General features: G+C 52.0%; 1 protein-coding gene across 1 annotated transcript; it reads right to left on the bottom strand.

Annotated features, from left to right (window-relative positions):
• Window positions 1-414: 414 nt before the first annotated feature.
• mdc1 (mediator of DNA damage checkpoint 1) lies at window positions 415-13,006 on the bottom strand (the record flags this gene model as incomplete). Its single annotated transcript, XM_084444712.1, has 16 exons — window positions 12,938-13,006; window positions 12,568-12,711; window positions 11,829-12,464; window positions 11,622-11,700; window positions 11,042-11,421; window positions 9,821-10,543; window positions 9,658-9,717; window positions 8,758-9,494; window positions 8,422-8,499; window positions 6,130-7,032; window positions 5,683-6,006; window positions 5,077-5,220; window positions 4,223-4,405; window positions 3,764-3,889; window positions 805-915; window positions 415-615 (listed from the first exon to the last, which is right to left on the bottom strand). The coding sequence occupies exons 2-16, from the start codon at window positions 12,704-12,706 to the stop codon at window positions 415-417; spliced, it is 4,824 nt and encodes a 1,607-aa protein (XP_084300838.1). The 5' UTR covers window positions 12,707-12,711; window positions 12,938-13,006.
• Window positions 13,007-13,283: the final 277 nt, after the last annotated feature.

Below are 13,283 nucleotides of genomic sequence, written 5' to 3'. Positions count from 1 at the left end.
CTGCTGACTCCTCTTCTTCTCTATTCATTACATCACAATAACCTGAACAGAACCTGACAGAGAGACCCCTGGGTAACGTAGTCTAGTTCATCAGACTGCAGGTCCACTGATGATACTGAATGTTCAAACCCAAAACATGTTGCTAAAACTCATCAATAGAAGATGCTGGAGAGTGATATTCAAAAGTTATCTGAGATGAGACTGTCATCACAACCTAAATCACAAGTGGCCCATTGAGTATGTTTGTAACCTGGTGCTGATTATGTATAAAGCATCATTGTTATGTATTAGAGAGTATATCAACCAACCAATGAAGGACAGAGGCCGAGCAACAGTAAGAAAATATGAATTTATTTTTTATTTTATTTTGTCCCAACACCTGGGGGTGTCTCTCTCCCGTCCTCGTGGTCAAGGTTAGGGGGTCTTCCTGCCCCGGCCTCTGCCCGGGGCCTTGGTACCGGCTGTGGGGTTGGGCAGGACATGGGACTGGAGGTCCGCCCTCTGCTGGAGGACGCCCGTGAGGAGGAACTCGGAGCTGAGGATGGGCAGGGAGGCGGCGAGGGCGGGGGCACACAAGGACCAGTCCTCCTTGCAAGAGACCACCACCGTCTGAGCCTATGGAGGGCGAGAGGGGACATAAATGAAAAGGAATGAGAACAGGACACACGGCGCAGTGGAGACGGCTTGGTCACACTAAGGTCCTCTTTGGCCCTCCGACCGCACCGTTCTCAAGGGGTCAATGGGGCGAGAGGTGCTTCAGGCGGCAGGGACCAGCCCCCCTGCTGTGTATGGGCTGTGCCGCACCTTGTGAACAGAGGGCATCTTGGGTAGGAAGCGTGCGCCACTGCAGCAGATGATGTCCTTCATCTGGGAAGGGTCAGGCTGCACTCTCTTGGTGACATGGATGTCATAGCCCTGAGACACAGAGAGAGAGACAGACAGACTATTGATTAATGTGCAGTGTCCCTGTTTAAATAAATAAACAAACAGGGAGCGGGGGAGAGAGGGAGAGAGAGAAAGAGAGAGAGAGAGAGAGAGAGAGAGAGAGAGAGAGAGAGAGAGAGAGAGAGAGGGAAAGACAAGAAAAACAGAGAGGAATGGTGAGAGAGAGGCAGAGAGACAGGGAGACCCATCTGCTCAGTAATAAGGAAGATGCTTTCCCTACATGACACATGGGATGAACTACTTATCAACAATCATTTAACACACACAGTTCTAAATTCTATTCCCACAAATGTACCACAGCTTTGTTTTAACACCAGTTGTAACAAGCCAGTTTTGGTTTACCACCAGTGGAGCTGCAGGGCACTCTGTAGCTTGCAGAGCCGGGCTGTGTCGTACGTACGCCTCTATTACCCAGACAGCCTCTAAGCGAGTGCTCAAACGCCTATGGCGGAAGGAGGGACTGCTGTAATGCGTCTCGTGACCAACCTCCACTGACCTAATGGCATGACTAAGCTCTTCACCGTTGGAAAACATGACCTAGACATACTCCATCTCTGATCTATCCCATCGAACTACCTAAATAAGAGTCTTCTTGTTACGGCTTCGGCCTCTCCTCCAGGCTCTCCGCCTCCACCGCGCCCCCTAAGGCGCCCCGGAGTACCGCCTGCTCACCGTGCACACTCCCTCTCCTGCGGAGTCGTGACGCACGGCTTTTTGTTGCGATATTTTGTGATCACTTACCCAGTTTGCCCTCTGACCTCTTTATACCTCTGGATCCCCAATGAGCCAGCTGACCTGCTGCCCTCCCCTCTTTCATCGCGCTGTCTAATTTTGCACCAGCTTGTTTTTTTAATTAAACCACTCACTGGACTTGCTCCTCTGCAGCCAGAGTTGTGCGTTTGCATCCAAGGCTAAAGGCTATCCAAGTAACACTTCTGGGCTGAGTTTCCCAGAGGCATCGTAGCGCTATGATGAACGCCATAGCTTCAGATGAACGTAGCGCTACGATGCCTCTGGGAAACTCAGCCCTGATCTATGTTGTGAAATATAACAATTATAGCCAATGACAATTAGGGTTAGGGAATCCGGCGGGGATCTTTCTTAGGGTTGGTCTTACGAAGTTCGTAAGAAGACATTTAAGAAGACACTTAAGAAAATGTTCAGGAATGAGGACCAATGTTATCCTAACATTTAGAACAAGCACCAACAATGCTACTAAACACATCAAGCTCTGAACTCTTGAGGATTGAGAGTCGTTGAAAGTAGACTGGCTCCTGAGTAGATAGACTAAACTCTTCTGAGACACCAAGCATAGTTTTTTATGAACATAGTAAAATATACTTGGCGATGGTTTAAAATGAATTGTAGCGAGCACTCCCAGATGATGGGCTCTGGTACATGTGTGACCTACGTCCGAACACACACACGCATGGGTCGATCTTAAGTCAATGACTGATGTAGGAGTCTGCAGAAGCTTTTCAAGAAGTGAGTGCTTGCTCAGGACTGAGCTAATGGGCTTAAACATTAACGCCACATTAGAGCTAATGCCTGGCTCCACCCCTCTGAGAGGGAGAGAGAGAGGAACCTAACCTCACTATGGCCATCCTGCACACTGACCACTATTCTCTTGTCTTTGACCATCGTTACTCTGGGAAGGAAACACGTAAACCCACAAGAAATGGTTCCACGGCCTTAGCATAGGATAGAGGGTTCCCCATGGTTAGCATAGGATAGAGGGTTCCCATGGTTAGCATAGGATAGAGGGTTCCCATGGTTAGCATAGGATAGAGGGTTCCCATGGTTAGCATAGGATAGCGGGTTGCCATGGTTTCGGGATCTGCTTCTCTCACGTCCCCAATCAAATCATATCAAATCAAATCAAACTTTATTTATATACCTTTATATCATCCTGCCTTTCTTGAAAAGTATTTAATTTTTAACTGAGGAGAACGCAGGTATATTGTTACACACATAGCTTCTTACTTGACACATACAAGTTGTACTAAAATCACGAAAGAATAAAACGGACAACTCTCTCTCGGATGAGGTGACAGTTGATGAGGTGACAGTTGATGAGGTGACAGTTGCAGCAATTCAAACTGCGCAGGGAGACACAACCAGTGGCAACCAATGGAAAGGGGCCATTCTGCAGCTGTAGTTTAAAACGACTACAACAGACTACAAAGTAGAACTGGATGGGTTGCCGGGCAGATAAGGGGGTTCTGATTGAAGGAAGAGAGGCAGAGTAGGGGGGGGTGGGGGGGGTGGAGTGTCAATACAGAGTTACCCAAACAAAAATAAGCCCGCTACAGGACTGGCAGAGCTGCTGACAGGACTCCTGGAGTGATGCCTCATCATTTGCCTAGAACCTCTGTTAAGGAAGTGTGAGTTAGGAAGTGTGAGTTAGGAAGTGTGAGTAAGGAAGTGTGAGTAAGGAAGTGTGAGTAAGGAAGTGTGAGTAAGGAAGTGTGAGTAAGGAAGTGTGAGTAAGGAAGTGTGAGTAAGGAAGTGTGAGTAAGGAAGTGGGAGTAAGGAAGTGGGAGTAAGGAAGTGGGAGTAAGGAAGTGGGAGTAAGGAAGTGGGAGTAAGGAAGTGGGAGTAAGGAAGTGGGAGTAAGGAAGTGGGAGTAAGGAAGTGTGTTTTTTCTACAGATGCTTGGCCATGCAAACATTCATACAACCCATCCAACACACACACACTCGCACGCACGCACGCACATACGTACACGCACGCACGCACGCACACACACACACACACGCACGCACGCACGGACGCACGCACGCACGCACGCAGGAGGGAGGAGAGAGAACGTGCATACCTGTAAGAGAGGCCGACTGCTGGCGGTCCTGAGGGAGTCCTCCAGACAGAAGCTGAACTTCTTCTCCTCCTCCGCGTCCTTCACCAGGAAGCCATTAGGAGGCAGGAAGCTCCCCGCCTGGTCAGACTGATCCACAGAGAGGGAGGAAGGTCAGAGAGTGAGTGAGTGAGTGAGTGACTGAGTGAGTGAGTGAGTGAGTGTGTGTGTGTGTGTGTGTGTGTGTGTGTGTGTGTGAGTGAGTGAGTGAGTGAGTGAGTGAGTGAGTGAGTGAGTGAGTGAGTGTGAGTGAGTGTGAGTGAGTGAGTGTGAGTGAGTGAGTGAGTGAGTGAGTGAGTGAGTGAGTGAGTGAGTGTGAGTGAGTGAGTGAGTGAGTGAGTGAGTGAGTGTGTGTGTGTGAGTGGGAGAGCGAAAGAGAGACAAAAAGAAAGAGAGACAGACAGAGAGACTGTGGGGACGGACCTCGTCCAGCCAGTCTGTGGTCACCACGGGGACCCCTCTGGCCACGGCACACAGGAACTTGACCGTCCGGCGCACCTTGTCCGTCACCAGGAGGGTCATGTCGGACACGCCCTTGGCCACGCTGCCCCCCAAGCGAGACACCACCCTCTCCCCGGCCTCATACACCACCCCGGTGAAAAGCACCTGAGGGAGGGGCAGGAGGAGGGAGGGATGGGAAGAGAAAAGGGAGGAGAGGAAAGAAGAGAGGATGTGTCAGTATTGGTCATGTGCGGCAAGATCAAGTCGTCAAGATTTGAGCTCTCAAAATATGCACAATGCTACCGTTTTAGTAACCTGACACGAACTCTCTGTTGGAAACTTGCTACCTTCAACCGCTCCTCGCTGTTATAAACCCGCCCAGTGTAGCTGGTTTGTATTTCAAATTCCTCAGAACCAACGCTGATTGGCGAGATCGTTTTCCGGTTGGGCTCAAAATGTTCTGTTTTCAAGAGTATCCAGACTAATTTGCAGGTAACAATGTGAGCTCGCGACATGCAGGATGGTCTCACGAGGCTACCGTTTTAGTACACGCACATACACACACACACACACAAACACACACATTTGAATACTTTATTTGGTTCCACAAATTATATCACATAAGCAGGGAATCAAATATATTAGGGCTAAGCAGCATTGAACACTTAAGGATACACATAGCACCTCCTAAGCTGCCAATAACAGCTCAGACAGAGCAGAATTTGGCAACACACACACACACACACACACACACACACACACACACACACACACACACACACACACACACACACACACACACACACACACACACACACTCTCTCTCTCTAGCTCACCTTGTGTGCCTGTGCGGCTGCTCTGGTTCGCCCCTCAGACCCAGGGGAGACCCCAGAGGAGGGGGAATAGGAGCGGGGGGCCTTCGCTGTGGTGGGAGAGCCAATGGGAGCCGCACGCTTCCGGGACGCGGGGGTCTGGGGCATCTGCAGGGAGGAGACGGAGGAGCGGAGGGAGAAACGGACAGATGAGTGGGGAAGGAGGGGGAGGAGAGAGAGAGAGAGAGAGATGAAGGTCGTTAGTCGGGGGGGAACGGGGCGAGCGCCGACCCGGAACCACTTAGTTCATTAGTGTGGATGCAGAGATGGGCGGTTTGCTCACGCTGCCCACAAAGCCGCTGCAAATCATCTTAACTGAGGTCCATTATAAACTGTGGTAGAAGAGCTGACTCAGAGGAGAAGAGAAACAGGCCTTGGGTCAAGGTAAAGACTCTGATTATCAAAGGAAGGGGACCCCAGAGAAAGTTCCCTGTCCACCCTGTTCCTAATATTTTTTTGGTTACACCACCCAAGAGTTTCAAGTGAAATGGAGACACATGTCAACTCTTAAAGAGCTTCCTCTCTCAAATAGATGTGAGGTTATTTTAGACCACAAAGAGTCAGAATTACCTCTGGTGCCTCAGCACTGGAATCTTGGTCCATGGAGTTGGAGGCAGGGGCACTGTCCTCTCCTTCCTTCAGTTCTCTCCCTCTCCGGGCCGCAGACGGCCTTCCTCTGCCTTTCCTCTCGACCGCACAGCTCCCCCCCTCCTCTGTTCTCTCGCTCCCATCTCCTTTCCTCTCTTCTTCGTTTGAATCCTGCTTCCCCCGCGCAGCGGACGCTCTGCCCCTCCTACCAGCGGGGGCAGGCGCAGGGTTCTCCTCTTCCTTCCCCTCCTTCTCTTCTTCCTGTACTGTACCTTTTCTTCCTCCCCGCTGGGCCGCGGCCTTCCCCTTCGGGATCTTGAACCTCCTGATCGCCCCGTCATCCTCCAACTCCTCCTCCAGATCCCTCTTTCTCTCCCTCCCTCTCCCTTTTGAGTCATCGCTCTCTTCACTTGTGTCTGCTACCCTCACAGTGGATTCAGGCTTCATAGATTTCTGCCTCCTCCCCCTGGCTCTGAGGTCTTCTGCGGTACCTTCTGCTACTTGGGGTGGTTGGTCTTCCTGAGCTGTTGCTGCTACAGGCTCTGAGTCACTCATTCTGGCTCTCCTTCGCCCCCTGGTGGCACCCGGCTCCTGGGAATCTGCCTTCACACCGTTGGGTTGAGAAGCAGAGGCGGCGGATGGTACGGAGGAGTCCTCCACTTTCCTGCTCCTCCTTCCCCTGGCGGGAGGCTTCTTGGGGGCTGCGCCCTGCCCGAGGGCCTCGGGTTCTGTCGTTGCAGTCTTCCTCCCTCTTCCTCTCCCTCGGCTCTCGGAGTTGACGCTGCAGGTGGAGATCTCAGAGTTGAGGGAGTTGGTTGAGCTGGAGCGCGAGCGTGTTCTCCTGGCAGGAACGTCATCGGAGAGAATGTTCTGCGCTGTGAGCTCCGCGGCAGCAGGGGGCGCTGCCGCGGCCAGCGTCCTCCTCCTGGTGCTGCTGGGCTGGGGGGCGTCGTCAGGAGCTGGCCGGGCGCTCTTCTTCCTCCCTCTCCCCCTGCTGGCCTGGGTGCTCACGCTGGAAGCGGACCTCTCAGAACTGACAGAGTTGGAGGAGTTGGAGCGAGACCGGATTCTCCTGGCTGGAACGGCTTCGCTGGATGGAATATCTGGGTCAGGTTCTGGCTCTGGGATTGGTGGAACAGCGACAGTCCTTCTGCTGGTCACCCTTCGACCTCTGGTGGATGTTTTAGCTGCTCTTTCCTCTTTTTCGGCCTTTTCTGCTTGCTTCCGCTTTATTCTTTCTTCCTCTTGCCTTTCTTTCTCCTCTCTTTCTAACTTCTCCCTCTCCACTCTTTCTCTCTCTTCCCTCTCTGCCTTCTCCCTCTCCAGTCTTTCTTTCTCCTCTCTTTCCAACTTCTCCCTCTCCACTCTTTCTCTCTCTTCCCTCTCTGCCTTCTCCCTCTCCAGTCTTTCTTTCTCCTCTCTTTCTAACTTCTCCCTCTCCACTCTTTCTCTCTCTTCCCTCTCTGCCTTCTCCCTCTCCAATCGTTCCCTCTCTTCTCTCTCTGCCTTCTCCCTCTCCAGTCTTTCTTTCTCCTCTCTTTCTAACTTCTCCCGCTGCAATCGTTCCCTCTCTTCTCTCTCTGTCTTCTCCCTCTCAACTCTTTCTCTCTTTTCTCTCTCTGCCTTCTCCCGCTCCAATTTTTCTTTCACCTCTCTTTCCAACTTCTCCCGCTCCAATCTTTCTCTCTCTTCTCTCTCTGCCTTCTCCCGCTGCAATCGTTCCCTCTCTTCTCTCTCCTCCCTCTCCACTCTTTCTCTCTCTTCTCTCTCTGCCTTCTCCCGCTCCAATTTTTCTTTCACCTCTCTTTCCAACTTCTCCCGCTCCAATCTTTCTTTCTCTTCCTTTTCTGCCCTTTCTCGTGCCAGTCTTTCTTGCTCTTCTTTTTCCTTCTGTATGTTTTCCAATCTTTCCTCTTCCTCTCTTTCCCGCTCCAATCTCTCTTTCTCCTCTCTTTCTCTCTTCTCCCGCTCCAGTCTTTCTTCCTCTTCTTTTTGCTTCCTCATCCTCTCTAATCTTTCTTCCTCTTCGCTTTCCCTTCTCTCCCTATCTACTCTTTCTTTTTCTTCTCTCTCTAATCTCTCTTTCAATTCTTGTTCTACCATTTCCCTCTCCATTCTTTCTTGCTCTTCCCTCTGTTCCGTCTCAAGCCTCTCTTTTTCCTCACGTTCAATTTTCTCTCTCTCCATCCTTTCCCTTTCCTCAACCTCTTTTCTTTCCTTCTCTAATCTCTCCCTCTCTTCTTGTTCTTTACGCTCCCGATCTGCACTTTCTTTCTCCTCGTTTTCTTTCAAAGCCCTCTCCAGTCTTTCTTTCTCTATTTTTTCCTTTTCCAATCTGTCCTTCTCAGCTTGCTCTTTTCTTTCTTTCTCAATTCTCTCTCCCTCCTCCCTCTGTTCTCTCTCAAGTCTATCTTTTTCTTCCCTCTCTTCTTTCAGCTGTTTCGTGCTTTTTCTCCCTCTCCTAACTGGCCTAGCTACCTGCTCCTCTTCTCCGCTCTCTCCTTCCTCCTCAGGCTCAACTCTCCCTCTCCTCCCTCCTCTGGCGGTGTTCACTAACTTTCCCTTCCCTCTCATCTGTCTCTTCGGAGGTATGGAGCTCTCTTCTTCCTCCTCCTCCTTTTCCGCTCCCCCCCTAGCCCCTCTTCCTCTCCTGGGTCTACTGTTGACATCACTGGGACCAGCAGCCTCGCCCTCTCTCGCTCTCTGGGGCTGCCCTTTCACCTTCTGCAGGGAGGGTTTGCTGTCCTTCTCTTTCTCGCCATCCTCCTCTTCATCATCGGCCTCATGGGTTGACATGGGCTGGGTTTCAGCAGTGGAGAGGTAAGAACTAGAGAGAGTCTGCGTCTCTTCTTCTTCTATCAGCCTCCTAGACCTTCCTCTTCTTCTAAGAGGGACTAGAACAACGTCTTCTTCCTCTGTGTCATTACGATCACCATCGCTCTCCTCAGCTGCGGTCATGGGCTGCGTTTCAGCAGTGGAGAGATACTGGTGGGTCAGCACCTCCACTGGTTGAGTGTCCTCCTCTTTTCCCCGTCCTCTCGGCCTTCCTCTCCTTACTGGGACAGGCGGCTTGGCTCCTTCAAGATCTTCCTCCTCCTCTTCCTCCTCGTACGCAGACACGGGCAAGGTTTCTGCAGTAGAAGCCTCGGAGGTGATGAGGAAGTCTAGAGGTTGTGTCTCCTCCTCTTCTACCTCATCTCCCTCACAATCAGCTGTAGGTAGGGTCTCAGCAGTAGCTATGTTGAACATCTTCTCTTCCTCCTCCTCCTCTTCAGTGTCAGTGAGAGGCTCTGGGATGTACGCCTGTGTGGCCTCCAGAGCAAAGTCCAGCTGCCTCCCTGTCCCCGACAGCCCTGGACGGCGAGTAGAATCCCTGCTCCCCCCTCCATAAGCCTGGGTGGCCTCCAGGTCTAAATCCCCCTCCAAGGAAGCCCTTTCTGGGGGGGCGAAGCTCCCATATGCCTGGGTGGGTTCCATCTCTGCATTGTCCGCCAGGGAGCCAAACGCCTGGGTGCTCTCTATGGCCAGGGCTTGGGCCTGGAGGTGACTGCTGTCGGACAACCCCAGCTGGAAGGAGGCCTCTCGACCGGACTGGTCCTCCTGCTCCTCACCTGAGGAGGGCTCCAGGCCGTAGGGTTGGGTGGCGGCGTCCAGGGCGGGGTCCTCGTGAAGCCTGCTCTGGCGGTCCCTGCTCTCCAGCACAAAGGACTGGGTCTCAGCTACGGTGAAGTCCTCGTCCTCTTGGCTGTCTGAGCAGGATGAGGCCGCGAGACCCGAAGTAGGCGGGAAGGGGCCTGAGTGAAGGAAACAAGACAACAGGTTAGAGGCAATGAGAGATTCACAGCTTCCATTCACAACACTCTCTTCCTTTGAAAGTCATTGACACTCTGTGTCCCTGCTACTGGAGCCACTAGCATCTCTCTGAGGTATGTTGTGGCAGGGTAGTCCATGACTCACTTCTGAAAGGGTCGGCGGGTTTGAGGAAGGCCTGAGTCTCCATCTCCTCCAATCTGGCTTCTGGAGAGGTAGAAGAAAGGTCATGTATTAGTTCTTGGAGAAGGCATTCCAAGAAACCTCAACAAAGTGTTGGTAAACCTTACACGCCACAAGTCTACGATACCTGCGGACGCCAGAGGGGTGGAGCAACAGAGCGCTGCAGCTGCCTCCCCTGGACCGACCTCTTCCTCCTCCTCCACATCGGTGTCGCTCTCCATCCTGAAGTCACTGGCGTCTGGGACGCCCCGATCAGAGGTTTCCAGCGGGGTTCTGGGCTCTAAGCTCAGCTCTGTGTCCGTATCCATGTCAGGGTCCGATTCCAGAGCAGTTGCTGTGGTAACGCCTATGGTGGCGGTGGCGGCTGCTGCAGCGTCGGGGGGAACCCTGGCCTGCGATGAGGATCCTCTCACCGCGACGACTGGGGCCTCCTCTTCCTCTAGGTCTGTGTCGCTTTGAGACAGGATCTCTACGGCAGCTCCCGGTCCTACGGCGGTAAGCGGGGTTGTGTTGCTGACACCCTCTGTTGCTTTACTGCTGGCAAAGGCGGGATGTTCTACTTCCTCATCCGTGTCACTGTCAATGTGCAGCTCCACTCTGACTTCGGCACAACTGGAATCTGTTCTGGAGTGCGTCTCCTCTATTCTAGGTGTTGTGTCCTCTGTTTTAGTGTCCGTGTCCTCTTCTAGGTCTGTGTTGCTGTCCAGGTGGAATTCTACTGGTTGCGCTGAGGATGACAAGGCCGCTGGTTGGACTGTCATGGAAGTAGGCTTGGCAGCGCTGCCTGAGGGTACATCATCGTCCTCCACATCGGTGTCACTGTCTAGGTGGATATCTGTTGGGTGGACAACTGGAATGAAATCAAGTGGCGTTCTATTCACATCAGAGGCAGGAGTTGATTTTGGGTCATTTTCGACAGCATCATCTTCCTCCACATCTGTATCACTATCCATATGAAACTGGTGAGGGTCTGTAAGTGGGTCTGTAGGTGAGTCTGTTGGTGGGGCTGCAAGTGGGGCTGTAGGTGGGGCTGTAGGTGGGGCTGTAGGTGGGTCTGTAGGTGGGTCTGTTGGTGGGGCTGTAAGTGGGTCTGTAGGTGGGTCTGTAGGTGGGTCTGTAGGTGGGGCTGTAAGTGGGTCTGTAGGTGGGTCTGTAAGTGGGGCTGTAGGTGGGGCTGTAAGTGGGGCTGTAGGTGGGGCTGTAGGTGGGTCTGTTGGTGGGTCTGTAGGTGGGTCTGTAGGTGGGTCTGTAGGTGGGTCTGTTAGTGGGGCTGTAAGTGGGTCTGTTGGTGAGCCTTTTGCCAGTGGCACTTCTCCATTGCAGGTCACAGCAGGCTCGCTACCCCTACGCCCACACAGCCCGATCTCCTCCTCTCCCTCCACATCGGTGTCACTGTCCATGTTCAACTCAAACCTGGTTTCTGGGGAGGCTGCCGGAGCACAGGCAGGTAATTCATCTTCTGTAGAAACACTGATGTTGTTTGCCTGGTCCTCTGACACCTCCTGCCTTCCGCAAGTCTTTTTATCAGTCTCCTCCCTTCCTGGTGCCATGCTTCCTTCCTCCTTTTCTTCCTCCTCCTCTTCACTGTCGTCCACAATCGCCTGTGTCCTTCTTTTATTGGCCCGCCGTCGCGCTACATCAACGTCCTGCTCCTCTTCACTGAAGCTGACGCTTTTACCGGGTCTATTTTTAGCAGCGGAGGAGGAGGAGGGGGAGGGAGTGATGGGGCTGTTAAAGAAATACAATAAAATAAGGTTATCATTCTTGAATAGCACAGTGATAACATCACAAAATACTAATGTAGCCTAATAGATCAGTGCTATTGTGATACATGGGTCATTGTGGGAGGTACAAAAGCACAACAACATTAGTACGCTGAGCCGGACAAAACTAGCTGATGGGGAGGTTGGCGAGGGTTGGAACTTCACCTCTCAGGGATGACTTGGTGTGTTGGACTCAGGAATGTAGAACAGGTGGGACTGGACATATGGGAGTCAGAATCAGACACTGGAATAGAGGGAGGAATGGAGGGAGGGAGACAGAAATGGAGAGACAGGTCACAGCCGAGTGTGGAACATTTTGACATAAGAACACACGCTGACTCAAACAAACTCATAAACAAAACGTGTCTTTACCTCTGAACTTTCCCTGTCTCCCTTTCCTCCCCTCTTGCTCTCCGTCGGAGTCTGATTCAGATCCAGGCACCAGTGTCGTCTCTGGCTGTGTCGGGGTTTGTTCCAAAGACAGGGGTTGTAGCCGTTTCGGGGTCTTACCCTGTCCACTTCCTGGGGCCACTACTCCTACAACAGGTGTGTTAACCCCTCCGTTGACCTGTCTCTCTGCACTCCCCCATCCCAATCCTTGGTCCTTGGTGCTCGCTCTGAGTTGGGCCTTCTCCTTCACAGCCCCAGCCTGATGTCCCCTTCCAGTGGCTCTGTTCCCAGGGCTCTGCATGTCCCCCTGACTTGCCCTGTGGTCCACGGGGCAGCTGACGTACTGGCAGGGTATGTCAGCGAATACCAGACTCTCTCCGTCAGTGAGGGCGTAGCGGACATGAGGGGTCAGTTTGAACCTTCCTTTGCGTGTCCCATTCATACTGCCCAGGTCCCACACCAGCGCCTCCGTGGCAACGTCGCCGTGACGACCTTTGGCACGGAAGACAGAGATGGAGATGACAGTGTGCCGCTTGGATATGGAGCAGGCGGCGAGGGGCAGGGAGCAGGTGTTGGGGTCACGACCCAGAACATTCTCTCCCAGGTAGAGAGGCAGCTCTGAGGGAGAAGGAGGTAGAAAACATACAATGCTAGTAAAGGGCAAGCTTGAAATGTATTTAGGTATAAAGAAAAACTGATGGGACAGAATAGCTCTACTCACCTGTCTCAGAGATGTGTTCGTTTTTGAAAACCCTGAGTTTAGCCAGTGGCTCTCCTCTCTTGCCCTCGTCCACCTTCTTCTCCTCGTCCTCCTCCGACTCCAATATTGAGTCATCTAGTATCTGCTGAGTTGCATCCATTCACTCTGAGAAAAAGGGCGATATTTGCTATTAACTCAAAGTGCATTTAGCTAAGTAGCCAGGCAAACTATTCAGATATTCACACGATCGATGGCATGTCCATGCACAACTGCACGAGTTGATACATGGATTAAGTGCCAGAAGACGACTGCATCTACATTTTAACTAGCATCTACGCTAAGTTAACGATGTTGCATAATATTAAACGACTTTAGGCATCAAAACACTTACTGACTAGCGTTCAAACAAGAGTAAACCAGTTTCCATGGAGTAAACTCTTCTTCTCTCAATGGAGTAAACTCTGTGGAGTATACTCTACTTCCTGTATTACAATCGCCCCGCCTCTGGTGAGAGCTCATTGGCCGATGCAAGTATCAGTTACCATAAACTGCACCGTGGTTGGTCTTTAAAAACGTCATTCATATGGGTAAAGAATTTGATTGGACCGGACATTGCGCGCTAGCTGGTTCAAGCGCTCTGTTCCTGACTGCGTTCACAGTGATGCCAACTTAGCGACTTTCCAGACCCCCCTGGCGACTGATTTCATGAAAAGCGACTAGCGACCAATCTAGCTACT

This window comes from Borostomias antarcticus, assembly GCF_949987555.1.
Source record: "Borostomias antarcticus genome assembly, chromosome: 10".
NCBI lineage: Eukaryota > Metazoa > Chordata > Actinopteri > Stomiiformes > Stomiidae > Borostomias > Borostomias antarcticus.
Note: the sequence above shows the minus strand (reverse complement) of the source record. Positions and strands in the feature narration are given on the sequence as shown.